This window comes from Scophthalmus maximus, chromosome 2 (assembly GCF_022379125.1).
Source record: "Scophthalmus maximus strain ysfricsl-2021 chromosome 2, ASM2237912v1, whole genome shotgun sequence".
Classification (NCBI taxonomy): domain Eukaryota; kingdom Metazoa; phylum Chordata; class Actinopteri; order Pleuronectiformes; family Scophthalmidae; genus Scophthalmus; species Scophthalmus maximus.
In genome coordinates, this window is record NC_061516.1 from 6,368,358 (window position 1) to 6,383,437 (window position 15,080).

At 43.6% G+C, this 15,080-nt stretch overlaps 2 protein-coding genes across 8 annotated transcripts; both read right to left on the minus strand.

The window, feature by feature from the left end:
• Positions 1-2,632: 2,632 nt before the first annotated feature.
• Positions 2,633-6,761, minus strand: zgc:153990 (uncharacterized protein LOC768125 homolog). 7 transcript variants are annotated; one of them, XM_035626640.2, is made up of 5 exons: positions 6,452-6,760; positions 5,694-5,885; positions 5,106-5,537; positions 4,065-4,118; positions 2,633-3,965 (listed from the first exon to the last, which is right to left on the minus strand). In XM_035626640.2, the coding sequence occupies exons 2-5, from the start codon at positions 5,818-5,820 to the stop codon at positions 3,523-3,525; spliced, it is 1,056 nt and encodes a 351-aa protein (XP_035482533.1). In that variant the 5' UTR covers positions 5,821-5,885; positions 6,452-6,760; the 3' UTR covers positions 2,633-3,522. The 7 variants fall into 7 exon arrangements, with proteins under 7 accessions (XP_035482533.1, XP_035482529.1, XP_035482528.1 ...); XM_035626636.2 differs by having other exon boundaries at positions 4,065-4,121; positions 5,694-5,881; positions 6,452-6,759; XM_035626635.2 differs by having other exon boundaries at positions 4,065-4,121; positions 6,452-6,758.
• A 2,377-nt stretch (positions 6,762-9,138) lies between these two features.
• capns1a (calpain, small subunit 1 a) lies at positions 9,139-14,474 on the minus strand. Its single transcript, XM_035626141.2, has 11 exons — positions 14,324-14,474; positions 13,548-13,604; positions 13,429-13,465; positions 13,223-13,315; positions 12,993-13,050; positions 12,751-12,815; positions 12,116-12,184; positions 11,486-11,564; positions 10,973-11,089; positions 10,805-10,863; positions 9,139-10,714 (listed from the first exon to the last, which is right to left on the minus strand). Exons 2-11 carry the CDS (start codon positions 13,592-13,594, stop codon positions 10,688-10,690), a joined length of 651 nt encoding a protein of 216 aa, XP_035482034.2. The 5' UTR covers positions 13,595-13,604; positions 14,324-14,474; the 3' UTR covers positions 9,139-10,687.
• Between the last annotated feature and the right edge of the window lie 606 nt (positions 14,475-15,080).

Here is a 15,080-nt window from a genome sequence, read left to right on the forward strand (position 1 = left end):
AATAAGTCTGTGAAAAGATGATTAATAATCATCATCATAATAATAACATCATTACATTTACAAAGTGTCATTATTATTTTTGTACTTATAAGTATCAGTCTGGTAGAGACTAAAGCGGCGGTTTTAGAACTGTCCTCTCTCTCTTTCCTCCCACCTCTCCTCTCTTCCCCATTTCTCTCCTCACCCCAACTGGTCGAGTCAGATGTTTCGCCCACAACTGAGTCCGGTTCTGTCAGAGATTTCTTCCTGTAAACAGGGAATTTTTTCTTTCCACAGTTGCCAAGTGTTTGCTCATTGTGGGATTTGTTGGGTTTTCCCTGTAATAATGTAATCTTGACCTCACTATGTAAAGTGCCTTGAGACAATGTATGTTGTGGATTGGCGCTGGACAAATGAAATAAAATTGAATTGAATTGGTGGTTTTGACTGTGTTTCACCATCCAGAGAAATCCTATAGAGGACTCATTAGTGCTAGTCAATAGTCCACTGAGGTGTTTTCATCTATAGCAAAAAGGATTTCCTTGTGTATCTCCACAGATCCAGTCAACAAGGTACCATAGTAACACAAACACCTTACAGCCCATAGACCAGTGCCCTGCAATGGCTGTGTACAGGCTGCTGGATTGACTTTCTGTATCGTATATGTGTATGTGTATGTAAAATCTGAATGAAATCTGTATCAGACTCCCTCAAATAAATCTTCATAAATTCTCCTCTGATGAATTAAATCTAAATGAACTATTTGGATAAGCAGCAGATGTGTAATTATTCTTTTTGTTTGGGCATGACAATAATTTAATACCTTCCTCCTGCAGCGTGTGGCCTCAGTGGCAGATGGGAGATGAAAGCGGGAGCTGGGAGGGACGAGGGAATGAGAACAGGTGGGGGTTAAAACTGAAGAAAAGGAAAGGGCACAGGGGTCAACTGGGGCAAAAGGAAGGGGGAGGAAACGTACATATAGATTTGCACAGGGACAGATCGATGGATAGATTTTTGTCCCTTTTTATTGTCTTTTTCAACAAGTCTCTCTTTTTGCCAGATGTCGACCAACTATTGTGACACGTGATCACTTCTATGGTTGGAGGTTTGGAGAAAGATGAAGAATTGAGCAAAATAAAATGGCTGAGTGGAAATGTTTTATTGTGGTGTATATTATCTGTATTATCTCAGTTAGAGTGTAGTTTTGATCCTGTATATTTGTTCTGTTCAATTCAACCACATGAACATAACACATCACATTGATCAGACAAATGCAGACTGTTAAGGCATTTATTAATTGAATCAAATCACATCTAGTCTAAATATCCACTTTCTAATGGACAAGTCGTATTTTATTCTTGTGTTAGAATCGAGTAGAATACAGTTTTGTAGGCATTCAAAGTGAATAATGCCCTTTCAGAAAGGCTTAAGTCTCAGGTTTAAGGGCCCCGTACAGAACTGAAGGTAAAAAAGACCAGCACACAATGTGAATACAGCTGCCTATTCAGGACCCAGCCCCCCGGCCAGACACCAATGCAGCCCCCTACCTTCCAGCAGACTGTTGAGCTCCCGCTGCATCCCGCCCCTTCACCCCTCCCCGCCGCAGCAGGCCGGCCCAGCCCCAGCAGCTGTTTAACAACTGAGGGAGGCAGAGGGGGCTACAGGGGAACAATGCAGTTTGAGTTAACGCTCCCTGTATCTGTGTGTGTGTGTGTGTGTGTGTGTGTGTGTGTGTGTGTGTGCGTGTGTGCGTGTTTGATTGAGAATGGAGCTCTACAGATCAGTAACCCTCCTCCTATAACCCATCACATCCTCCAGCTGTACTGTACCCACTGTATAATGAGTTTAACAGAACTGTATTTGACGAAACTTAGTAGTAGTATCAGTAGCAGTGGTATTAGAAGTAGTAATAGTAATAGTAATAGTCTTATGTTTCATTCCTTTAAACATCTCATCTGTTTTGCTTCTTGTATTGTAGAAGTGTGCTTGTCTCTGTTACCAGCCCCGTGTGGTTGTACGTGGAAGACATGTTCTGAAAAGAAGCTCTCAGTTCAGACAAATGCGCGATTCAAGCCACTTACAGAAAAAGGACAAAAACGCCTTATCATGTCGGCCCAGAACATGATTTTGATGTATAAACTAGTAACACTGAGGATGGCTGCAGTCAGCCTGACCTCAGACAGACAGCACAGCAGGGCCCCCTACTGCCAACTCTTATGTGCCTGCGGAAGTGACTGAACATCCTCACTCCTTCAATCAAACTACTTCATCTCATGTCCTTTCATCACAGAGGACTAAACCTAAAGCACCACTCAGCAGATCACACAAGAAAACCTGATTCACTGTGTTGTCTCTCATCTTCCTGTGGCCCGCAGCTCCAAGCTCATTCATTCTCAATGAAGAGATCTGTCACTTCTACTAAATGCTTTTGAAAGGATATTGCACACTTGTTGGGGACTGTTTTCTGCAGTGGATTCATACACACTTGGTGCTCTAGTGAATATTTACAGCAGGACATGGAATGTAACACTACAAAGCTCGTGTTCATCGTTGTGAAGGAACGTGTCACCCAGTGCGAGTGTGGCTTAAGAATGTGTTTTTAATAGTTTCTGATAACAATGAGTTGGGACTATAGGGCACAAAGGACACAGGACAAAGACGAAGCTTTGGTTTACTAGTTTGTTTTGGTCTTTCCATGGTGTTGGATGACATGAAAAACACATTGAATATCATCATCTTCTTTCTTTTAAAGTCCAGCATGATTTTTTTTTTTAATTGAAGGTTTCTTTCATGAGATTAGTCTCAGTCTGTGAAGCACTTTAAGGGTTATATTGAAGATGATTTGATTATTTGCAATGTGTCAGTGAAGTCAAATCAACAATACAAGGGCATTTGTATTGGAACCAATCTAAAGATGTAATTGTAATATCTGAATGTGCACTACAGACTTTATCAGTTTAAATACATGAGTAGTTTATTCCACGTTGTTCTAAAGAAGTGTTCATGTTTGTAAAAAAGGAAAAAAAAAAAAAGAAGGGTTTAATCGGATTCATTTACAGGTATTTGAAACATGACTTAACATACCGTGGTGAGCGTTCAGAGAAATGGACCATATAATGGTCAGGTGCAGAAATCCACTCACCGTTACAGTACATGTGATCAGCTACAAGTTATTCAAGGACACACATGGATTTCACGACTTTTCAAAATCAAAGACTCGTTCTTTGAATTTCACAATTAAAAGAATGTAAAGGCTTTACAAGTGGTGTATGCTTCATAAAAAATGTCTTACAATGCAAGTGGAAGGAGTCGCGGTTTCAGTAGCAAACAGTTTATGGCTAACACTGGTTATTTGTCAGTCCTTTTCATGTCACCAAGCAATTCCATCAATACGTCTCTAGGAATACATTTTGAATATGTAGCCACAGAAAATCTGTTGAGTACTTTCAAAAACGACAGTAACCAACAGTGGGGTCCAGAGGAGCGCCTGATGGCCGTGTATGAAGTCAGTGATACAACCGAACATCTCTTGACGCTTCGTCGCTACAATGCTGGACGTCCGTTCAGTTTGTCATGCATGAGTGCAATGGCTCCACCTGTGAAGTCTCTGAGAACCTGCACCGTCTCCCGCTGGAGCTGCAGCGACTCGCGCACAAACTCCTGCTGGGTCTCCGCCAGCTGCTGCACCGACTCGGACAGTAGCTCCAGGGAGCGAGACACCGTCTCCAGCAGGATGTTGGTGGCGTGCTGCTCTTGGAGGCTCAGCGATGCGTTGTGCAGCATGCTGTCCCTCGTGCTCTGCGAGGGCTGACCTGGCATCAAAAGGGCGGCCGTTGACGTTGAGGGTCCGGAGGGCGTCTGGGGTCGTCCTTGTTTCTGGATGCCGTTGTTTCCTTGATGGTCCTCTGTCGCTTTTGCTGCCTGAGTGGAAGGAGGCGCGTCCTCCGTTTGGTCATCATCCGAGTCTCCAAACGCAGCTTCAGTGTCTTGAGTCAAGGAAAAAAGGCTCATTAGTGTTTTCTCATCACAAAAACATGTCATAAAAACTCAAGGACTTAATTTGTATCCAAACCCCGACATCTCACCTTCTGTGGCAGGTACTTCATACTGCAAATCAAAGGCAGGCTGTGACGAGTCCCCTGCTACGTTCAAATAACACTTTTAATGCACTTCTCCTCAGTTGTTCTAAAACTAAGGATATTCATTTCACATGTTCAACGGAAGGTGATGAACTTTTCAGTCAGGTCCATAAGTATTTGGACAGTGAAACAGTTTTTGTCATTTTTCCTCTATTCCACAATTAAATTACCTTTATTTCAATGGGTTTAAGAGAAATGTTGCATTAACCATTTAGGAATTACAGCCACTTTTGCATCGTCGCTCCCTTTTCAGAGGCTCAAAAGTAATTGTACAATAGAAATCATTTATAAGTGTAAGGGTTGTTTTTTAATATTTGGACGAAAATCTGTTGCAGTCAAAGTCTGGAACCCATGTATTTCGCCAAATGCTGGGTTTCCTGCCTTCAGATGTTTTGCTGTTTGTTTGTCTTCAGTAACTGAGATCAGATGCTGAAGAATAACCCATTTCTTTGACTTGAGAAGATCGCAGTATGTTTTGGGTCATCTTATCAGCTCTGCAGCATTTGGCAGAAAGTGAAGCCCTAAACACATCAACATCAGTGTGTTATCAGTGTGTTATGAGCAGTTCCTTTCCTTCACCATACTCTGGTACAAGTTTATTTTGGTTTCCTCTGTCCAAAGAATCTTGTTCCACAAGGTTTTTTTAAAGATGTTTTCTGACAATTTTCTAGTCTAATAAACAAATGTTCAATTACTTGTGAGCGTCTGAATGTGGAAGGACTATGAGTAGAAACGTCTGTAACTCCTCAAAGGTTAAACCCCTTGAATGAAACCTGAAAGTCTGCACTTTAATCACATGTTGACTGCTTCCTTTCAAATCCAGGGTGGCAAAATTAAAAACATTGTGTCACTGTCACACTTGTGGACCTGTCTGCACGCAGGTCAACTTTGGTGAGGTTTAGACTTAAATGTGGGTGATTACATTTTGAGTTTTGATTTAACAATTCCTCATCCGAAAACCACTCGTAAGAAAAACCTCTTTGCTACCTGACTGTGGTCCACTGGTGGTGGAAGAGGCTGGTGGGGGCATGGACATGTCCAACGCGCCGTTGGGAGAACTCTGCATTCCCATCATATCCTCCTCTTCTATTTCTTCTTCCTCCTCTGGCACATCGTCGTCGTCTCCCAGCGGGCCAAAGTCGGCCATGCTCTGGTCTTCCTCGTCCATCTCCAGGATCTGAAGCACTATCTTCTCCGTCTGATTGAGGTCTCGGGACAGACGTGAGTTGAGGCCCCTGTTGGGCACCGTCCCCGACCGCATGGCAGCCACTTTCCGCTTGGTGTCACACTTGAGGTCAGACCATTTCTTGATGACCTCGATGACTTCGCGCTGGCACTCCCCAATCTCATTGACACGTGCGGTAATCTCCGCCCATGTGCGCTTCTTCATGTCGGTGGGCACTCCGCGGTTGAATTTGCCTTTGGGGGAGAGAAAGAAAGGTCGAAAGGTCAAAAGGTCAGGCAAAATTCAACAGATTGCTCATCCATTCATTGTAATAGCCAGTACACCAGACTAGTTCATGTCAGAGCAGCATCTCTACTTCAGGAGGAGGACGAGCAGTTGAAGACACGTACCCACGACAACCATACGATGCTTCCTCACTTCGTCCAACAGGATGTGGACCTCGCTGAAGGAGAAGCGGGCTTTCCTCTTCTTGAAGCGGGTCAGACAGTCTTGGTTGTAGTAGACCGGTGAAGACATCCTCCACACACTGAGTCAGGGGGTGTCCAGCTGCTCGGAAGTCTCCTCGGTGCTCCTCCAGCTGCCTGGCAACAGTCAACGTGTTATTGGTGGATCTGCTTCACTCGTGTGTTAGTACATGAAACGATTTAATGAACTCTGCAGCTGATCTTTGACACTGAGATGACAATCTGTGGATGAGGTGTGGGGTCACTAGTACTGATGTAAGTGTGTAAGTGTCAGGAGGGACAACAGAAGCACGGTCGACACTTGTGTGACTCGCGAAGAGAGTTAGCGAGAGGAGAACCCTGGAGGAGTGAACGAACAATGGACGATGCTAGTCATCACAACACACGCGACCGCCTGTTAGCTCGCCACAGCGGAGACCAGTCGTCGTCGCGGGCAGACGGGTCCTCCACCGACGTGGCTCCCGGAGCGTTGACTCCACTCCACATATTCACAGCAACATACGTGTAGTTATCAGTGTGCAATGTTGCTGGTCGAGCAGCTCCGACGGAGTTAGCTCCTCTCTGTTAGCTCCGGCTCCGCTCCGCTCCGCTCCGACCGGGCGGACGAGGCGGCGGGTGCACGGACCCTCGCTGCTCGAGGTGCATGTGGGTGGAATGTGTGTCTGATGAGGAGGTGAACCTACCCACAGGTCAAAGAAGTTGCGATTTTGGTCCAAAAACGTGAAGATTAACTTCCTTATCGCCACGATAGCTACTGTCAAGCTAACCAGCGTGAAGCTAACGGTAGAAAATGTATCCGGTAAGCGTTGGTTAGGTGGCGGTTCGCTGGAGCAGGTAACTGACACGCTGCTGACTAACATATTACAATGACAGACATTACTATTGGATGCTTCGTTATTGTCTCAACATGCAATCGATACGACTACACAACTGCAGTCGCTCATTAAGTTGCTTTGATTAAATCATTAGAACGGATATTCATGTGTGGTTTTATTTTGAAGGACACCAAACTTCCGTTATGGTTTGCTGGCTTGACTCAACTGTCGGCGCGCGCGCGCGCACGCACGCACGCGCACACACACACACACACACACAAGGCTGTCTAGCTCAGCTCAGGAACTCCACTGTCCCTGAGACAGGAGCGTCGGTATCGGTCACTGGTGCAGTAACAGTCAGTATACAGGTGCAGTAACAGTCAGTATACCGGTTCAGTAACAGTCAGTATACCAGTGCAGTAACAGTCAGTATACCGGTGCAGTAACAGTCTGTATACTTGTGCAGTAACAGTCAGTATACCGGTGCAGTAACAGTCAGTATACCGGTGCAGTAACAGTCAGTATACCGGTGCAGTAACAGTCAGTATACTGGTGCAGTAACAGTCTGTATACTTGTGCAGTAACAGTCAGTATACCGGTGCAGTAACAGTCAGTATACCGGTGCAGTAACAGTCTGTATACTTGTGCAGTAACAGTCAGTATACCGGTGCAGTAACAGTCAGTATACCGGTGCAGTAACAGTCAGTATACCGGTTCAGTAACAGTCAGTATACCAGTGCAGTAACAGTCAGTATACCGGTTCAGTAACAGTCAGTATACTGGTGCAGTAACAGTCAGTATACCGGTGCAGTAACAGTCAGTATACCAGTGCAGTAACAGTCAGTATACCGGTGCAGTAACAGTCAGTATACTGGTGCAGTAACAGTCTGTATACTTGTGCAGTAACAGTCAGTATACCGGTGCAGTAACAGTCAGTATACCGGTGCAGTAACAGTCAGTATACTTGTGCAGTAACAGTCAGTATACCGGTGCAGTAACAGTCAGTATACCGGTGCAGTAACAGTCAGTATACCGGTGCAGTAACAGTCAGTATACTGGTGCAGTAACAGTCTGTATACTTGTGCAGTAACAGTCAGTATACCGGTGCAGTAACAGTCAGTATACCGGTGCAGTAACAGTCTGTATACTTGTGCAGTAACAGTCAGTATACCGGTGCAGTAACAGTCAGTATACCGGTGCAGTAACAGTCAGTATACTGGTGCAGTAACAGTCTGTATACTTGTGCAGTAACAGTCAGTATACCGGTTCAGTAACAGTCAGTATACCGGTTCAGTAACAGTCTGTATACTTGTGCAGTAACAGTCAGTATACCGGTGCAGTAACAGTCAGTATACCGGTGCAGTAACAGTCAGTATACTGGTGCAGTAACAGTGTGTATACCGGTGCAGTAACATCAGTATACCTGTGCAGCAACAGTCAGTATACCGGTGCAGTAACAGTCAGTGTGCTTCAGCAGTAACAGTCAGTAAACTGCAGTAACAGTCAGTATACTGATGCAGCAACATTCAGTATACCAGTGCAGTAACAGTCAGTAAACTGCAGTAACAGTCAGTATACTGATGCAGCAACATTCAGTATACCAGTGCAGTAACAGTCAGTATACCGGTGCAGCAGCAGTCAGTATACCGGTGCAGCAACAGTCAGTATGCCGGTGCAGCAACAGTCAGTATGCCGGTGCAGTAACTTTCAGTATTCGGGTGCAGTAACAGTCAGTATGCCGGTGCAGTTAGTCAGTATACCGGTGCAGTAACAGTCAGTATACTGGTGCAGTAACAGTCATTGTGATACAGTAACAGTCAGTATACCAGTGCAGCAACAGTCAGTATGCCGGTGCAGTAACTTTCATTATTCAGGTGCAGTAAGAGTCAGTGTATTCAGGTGCAGTAACAGTCAGTATACGGGTGCAGTAACAGTCAGTGTGATGCAGTAACAGTCAGTATACCGGTGCAGTAACAGTCAGAGTGATGCAGTAACAGTCAGTATACTGGTGCAGGAACAGTCAGTATACCGGTGCAGGAACAGTCAGTCTGATGCCGTTACAGTCAGTATACTGGTGCGGTAACAGTCAGTATACTGATGCAGGAACAGTCAGTATACCGGTGCAGTAACAGACAGTATACCGGTGCAGTAACAGACAGTATACCGTTGCAGTAACAGTCAGTATACCGGTGCAGTAACAGTCAGTTATCCGGTGCAGCAACAGCCAGTATACTGGTGCAGTAGACATGATGTGAAATATAAAAAGAACAATCAGATTATATCACAGTGGGCCATGTTTCAGTAGAGGGCACTGTTTTGCTGCTGTTTGTCTGTGTAATCCTAGTTCACAGATAAAAGTGGACAGAAACTTTGTACTGTAGAGAAGTATAGAGATCAGAGAGATCTCCAGGTTGCATTATTATTGTTATATGACTTCGGAAACCTTTTTGTTAACAAATGCTTAGTGTTCTGTGTTTGAATGGCTCTGAAGCATCATGAGATACAAGTGAAATCTGTTGTATGTTGGTTCATATTTACATTAAAAATAGCCACACTGACAAATTTAAGATAGCATTTATTTGAAATATGGCACAGGTATTTATTTTCCCACACATTTTCAGTAACAGTAAAACGGCCGTGGCTACAATTGCATGTTTAAAAACCCCTTCACAATCCCTGCTTTCTATTGGCTGCATGCATTGGTGGCATACACATCAGTTATATATGATAAATTCACACAGCGTGCTAGTTAGTATTTTGAATAAGTACATAGTGAGAAGTGATAAAGTGATCAGTAAGCCGAGACAGAGGGAAAGCTATGGCACGAACAGCATCAATATTCAACAGCAAAAATATCAGCCTGCCCAAATACAAGTGTCTTAGGATGTTACTGTACATTATTGTTACAGAGAAGATATAGAGTTGAGTATACTGAATATAAACATTCACAAACAACTTTTAATATTAACTAATAAAGAACGTTTTGAATTTTGGAGATTTATTCATTGTTTAGATTTTCTAGTGGCTGTAGGACGAATCAGGATTCCTGACACAATACCACTGTTACTGTGATGCACCGTGGGCCCGGTTTCACTCAGACTCTGAATATGATAGTGGTTTAACAAACAGTAAGATAATTAATGTATAGTTAGTTTTACATAGCGGGCTTCATAGCGGCTAAAAGCCTTTTCCCCAACACTCCTGTCAGCATTGTTGCAGTTGTTAGGGTGGGGCAATTTAATAACACATGGGATCTGGTGACCTCACGTAGTTTGCTGTTTGTCATACGTTTAAATGAACACTCATTTAGAGTGACCTCTGGTTTGTACAAAGGTGGAGGTTGGATGGAGCTTTGCTAAGGTCAATAATTTCCATGTACTAATATGAAGCTACAGGTAAACACTGTCCAGCCCCAACAGGCGCGGACGACAGCAGAAAGATGGAGATGTCAATAAGAGATGTCTACCTGCACCCACAGTAATGAGAAGGATCCAATTAGGAAGAACAGCTGGTAGCTACTTCTACTACAATACATGGCCAAGCAAGCTTACAAAAACGTGTTCCACAAGGCTCACCGGAGGTAAACCTGGGATGTGTCTTGTGGAACTTTTTTTTTTACAGTGATGAGCGTGTGTAGTAGGTTTTCCTGTTTTTTTCAGCAAGTTTGACAGATTTGACAGAGGGTGTGAATGTTCCTTCCTTCCTCAGCTTTGTGACCAGTGTGAGTGCAGGTTTGTACGTTTGTTGTTGTTTTTTCCAATTCCATCTGGCGAGTATTACAGAACAGTGAAGAATCCTACAACACTTGCATTGCGTTAATATTCTTAATACGCCTGCAAGCACAGGGGTTTTTACTGAATAACACAGGAGGGCATAGGGGTGGTTGATAAAGTATTTTGTACTGTGAAGACTAGGCATGGGCCGCTTTCCGGTTTCAAGGTTAGCCACGGTATTAAAAAGGCACGGTTCCGAAACCACTAACATTTGCCGTCAAATGCATTTTTGGCCAAGGTTATCATACCGTCTTAATCTCATACCGGCACATGCCTAGTGAAGACAAACAAAGTGGTTCCGTATAACAAGCAGGAGTGACATCATCTGGACTCAAGAGTACATGGTCAACTGAAGCCACTGAAAAGACAGAAGACCAGAGAAGAGGACTTTTTGTAAACAGAATCAATCAGAATCCACTCATATTTAAAATATCTGAGATTACTTTACCTCCTGAATGTTGACTTTGATAGCCCCATTGTTATCCTTATCCAGGGTTTTGAAGGCACCTGAATCAGAAGAGATATTGAGGCTACTTAATCTTCAGTTTGAGATTAACTTCCAAGTCAGTCATCCGTGTCACACAGACAAAGCCTGCCAGCGGTCTTTCAAACTTACGGCACATGGCATCCAGCCTCACAAGGCAGCCAATGTAGTTATCAAAATCCATGTTCCCATTTTCATCACTGTATCTGCGAATTATCATCTCGAACAGCTCGTCATTGAGGGGGTAACCTGAGAAAGAGATGAACATTTTCATATTACATAGCAATTACAAAAAGGCTATATACACATTGGTTTAAGGCCGAACTTCCTTCACACAAATATATTCAAACAACTGGTATAATATTGAAATCATGCAGCTCTGTCCATGTCTACCAAGGTGTCTTATTTATTTGACCAGTTTTCACAGGTGATGAGAAGAAACAAATGATGCCTGTAGAAGCAAAGCCAGATCTTATCTCATCAATTCGACATTTGAGAGAAAAATTTGAAACAACTATTCAAATCCAATGTCTTCTTTGATTAAAACTGTAAATCTGTCATCAAAGCCTTGAATAAAGTTTGTTCATTTGCCAGCATCTATTCAATACCTGTGCATTTGAAGAGTTGAAAAAAGAAGAAACCCACCTGCAGCTCTGAACGAGTTGGGCAGCTCATCTGCACCAATGACACCAGAGCCATCTGTGTCGTAGGATTTATAAATTCCCTAAATAACAAGACAATATTTAAAACATCATCAGCATTTGAAACAGTTTCCTTGTAAGAGGATCCACAGCAGAGAAAGAGTCAAAGAAAAAAGTTGCTTTTCAACAATCCATATAGCTGCCAATATTAAGAATGATCTTACAAAAAACAACAAGTAAAATTGATAATTAGGTGTTTATCTAATTTAATTTCAAAATCAACATTTTGAAATGTGTCATACTGGTTAGCTAAAATCTACAAGTGTCAAATTCATGTGTCAAATCATTGACAGAAAAAGTTTATTTGTCAGGAAATCAAATGACGTGTATCCAGTTTCATTTCCTTCAGAGAAACACAGTAACAGACTCATGTTTATATAAAACTTATAACTATATAAGTATTAATCTTTTTATGGACACGTTTGGGATCATATACATTCAAATCTAAGTTTGTTTTAACCCCAATCAACAGATGATACTGTACAAACTACACTGCAGCTTCATCTGTGGTCACTGTTACGACAATGTACATGAACCACAGGAATGTTACTGTGCAACAAGCCGCTGTACTCGCCTGCCATTTCTTTATATTGTTCCAGAGGTGTTTGAACTCATGGAAGCCCAGTTTTCCAGTGCTGTCACTCTGAAACAGCATTAAGGACAACACACAACAATCTCCTCCTCTAACTAAATCTTCCACCAACAAGTGTATTTTAATATTTCCTCCTTCACGTTTTACAAAACTCAAAACATGGAATGGTGTCTTAGTTTTTGTAAGACTATTTGTATGACTTGTTCATAAAACTGCAGCTGAGGTTTACAAGTTAAATATGCAATTAATGTTGAATACTATTAAAATATATATATTAAGACTAACAAGCTTGGAAGTTTCCACAGACATAATGCCAGAGCTCTTTTAGAATCAGGCCCTTTACTCTTAGAACAGTGTGACATCAGTGTTTAACCCCCGACTATCCAGTGCCACAGGCTTTGCCCAGCTGTCAAAATCTGTTTCGACGGCAAAGTCACTGCAGTCATTTGCCTCAACATTTCAATGTATGTCCTCGGCCCTAATGAGCAGCGGGGTGAGAAGGCTGGATAGATGGAATGTGAACTTGCCAAAAGAGTATTTGTTTTGCGCTGTGTATTTCTACTGTGCTGTCAACTGTCAGCTACTTAGTGTAACCCAGATGATAAGTGAAAGGATACATCCATGACTGCCACCATGCTCCTGCAAGACTCAATGGTGAAACCATCTGTCCTCAGATCTCCATCTGAAATGTAAAACAGTAATTTGCCATTACATATATACATTAAATACATACATACATGCAGTACATACAAAAATGTGTAATAACTATTAAAGATGGAATAGAAATGGAGAACAAAAGACCAAAAAGAATTATAAAAACTACAGAGGGTTGTTTGAGAGATAGACAAACATGTCTTACGTTTTGAAATGATTTTATTCATGATGTTCATCAGCTCAGATGGGCTCACTTCCATGTCCTGTGACAAATGTTCAACAGTGTAAACATGTACGGTACAGACACACAGCTGCATGGTCGATAAAGAAACATCAATTGAACTCTTAGATGTTCTTTTGTCCATGACATGGAATAAATAGAGTGGTCACAACAGCAGAATCTCAAATCGAAGAAGAGGTAGACATGGCACTCACGTCTCCAGCGAGTTGCTGGAAGACTCTGCGGAACTGTTTCTCCTCATCACTTTCATGGTGCTCCGCATATGCAACTGGTCGACGTGGTGGAGGCTGGGGGACAGAGGCACCAGCAAAATAAAATCACTCAATAACATTACATGCTGTCAGATCATGTAGGGTTAGCATAGCGCGGGGCAGATGGAGCTGCTCATGTCATAACTCACAGGCTCAGAAGGCACAAACTGGGATGGGTCGATGTTGCTACAAAGACAAGGGCAAGAAAGGTGAATGACATGTTGACAACACAATCCACAGTGAGCTCGTACTCTAATGACATTCTTACCCCACGACATCAAGGATGCCGCCGATGAGTCTCTTGGCAAAAAACATCTTCTACCAGCTGTGAAGACAAAATGCAACAATTGGTCAGGGAACAGATTTACACCACGAACACCACCACAATCCAGATGGTTCAACAGGCTCCCTGACAGGATCCAGATTAACAAACACAGGCAGAGCTCGCCCACAAACAGAAACTGCTTCCATCGTCACTCATCAGACGCAGTGAAACGGTTGAATGTTTCACCACCTCGCTGCAGCAGCTCTCGTCGTGGATCAACGGCCTTGTGTTGCGGTCTTGATCCCACAGGCGCCACACCCACCAGCTGTATGTCTCTCTACGGCTCCGTGTCTCCACGCCCCCGGATGTAGAGGCCACTGACAGGTTGTTTTAGTGAAGAACTAAATATGTACGAATTTAAAGAGCCCATGAGTAAGATAAGCGTCCCACTTCGACGTTGCTGCTAAGTTTGGCTATGCTAACTTCAGTATCGCGACAGAGCTCACGTCACGGTGTCATTACATAGCAATTACACGACAAGACGATACCTCACGACCCCCCGACACGGGGCTCTGAGCTCGGACGGACTTGCGCTAGCATGTAGGTTGGAGCGCACAACTAACTTTGGCGTTAGCCAAGCTAACACCCAGCTAGCGAACATGTCTGAGGAACGACATCTGTCAACAGTCCGCGAAACTCGGAACTACCGAGACAAAGAACCACCGGGACGAACGGGAAACGAGACTATGTCCCTCCCAACATCTGTCTTTTATATTTACCGTGATACAACAGCTCCGTGAAGTCGGGGGTCGGACGTCTGGATGTCAGGCTGCGCTTCCGCAAGTTCCACTGCGCTGAGGGAGGAGACCCGGGATACACGCCCCGGGCCCCGGGCCACTGCCGCCGTAGAGCGGAAGTGAGGTGCGGGAGAGGGAGGGAGCTCCCCTCGCCGCCACAGCGCTGTCACGAGAACATTGATTTAAATTATGTTTGTTTTTGACAGGTTATATGTAACACTAATAATAATTCTGCAATGTTCATTCTATTGGTTAAGATGAAACATTATTTGCGATCTATTTGTTCTTGGGACACAACCAGTTAAGAGGTCGCAACGTGATTGGTTGTTCATTCTTCTTCGTCGTTTTTAATGGCGGTTGGCAACGAGCGTAATAGGCGCACAGCGCCACCTACTGCTCCGGACTTTCCTCTTTGTCCTCTGACAGCGGCAGTCAGTTATCAGAATGTGGCGGAAAAGCGAGAGAAACGGAAGATGTAGTTACATTTTACCGTCGTGCCGTCGTTTTGATGGGTTCGAAAGAAGTTGTCGTTTGATGTTAGTGCACAACGACACGTACTTCCACTATTCTCAGTCGCAGACAGACCTCTGTTCCTGCCAGCACCTGGTCTGGAGTGTGAACCGATACAGTTTAACACACATATCACATCACATCAGTGTTTTTCTACTAACATGTATTATGGATCCATGTGTTTCTCTGCCCTGGTTCCTCTGAGGAAATGTTTCAGACATGTTTCTTT

Coding starts and splice junctions, on each gene's coding strand:
- zgc:153990 (XM_035626636.2), bottom strand. CDS start 5,820: ATGTCTTCACCGGTCTACTACAACCAAGACTGTCTGACCCGCTTCAAG. Junction 5,538..5,693: donor GCATCGTATGGTTGTCGTGG/GTACGTGTCTTC, acceptor TCTCCCCCAAAG/GCAAATTCAACCGCGGAGTG. Junction 3,966..4,064: donor TGAAGTACCTGCCACAGAAG/GTGAGATGTCGG, acceptor CCTTGACTCAAG/ACACTGAAGCTGCGTTTGGA.
- capns1a (XM_035626141.2), bottom strand. CDS start 13,594: ATGTTTTTTGCCAAGAGACTCATCGGCGGCATCCTTGATGTCGTGGG. Junction 11,090..11,485: donor CAACTCGTTCAGAGCTGCAG/GTGGGTTTCTTC, acceptor TCTCTTTCTCAG/GTTACCCCCTCAATGACGAG. Junction 10,864..10,972: donor GAGGCTGGATGCCATGTGCC/GTAAGTTTGAAA, acceptor CTTCTGATTCAG/GTGCCTTCAAAACCCTGGAT.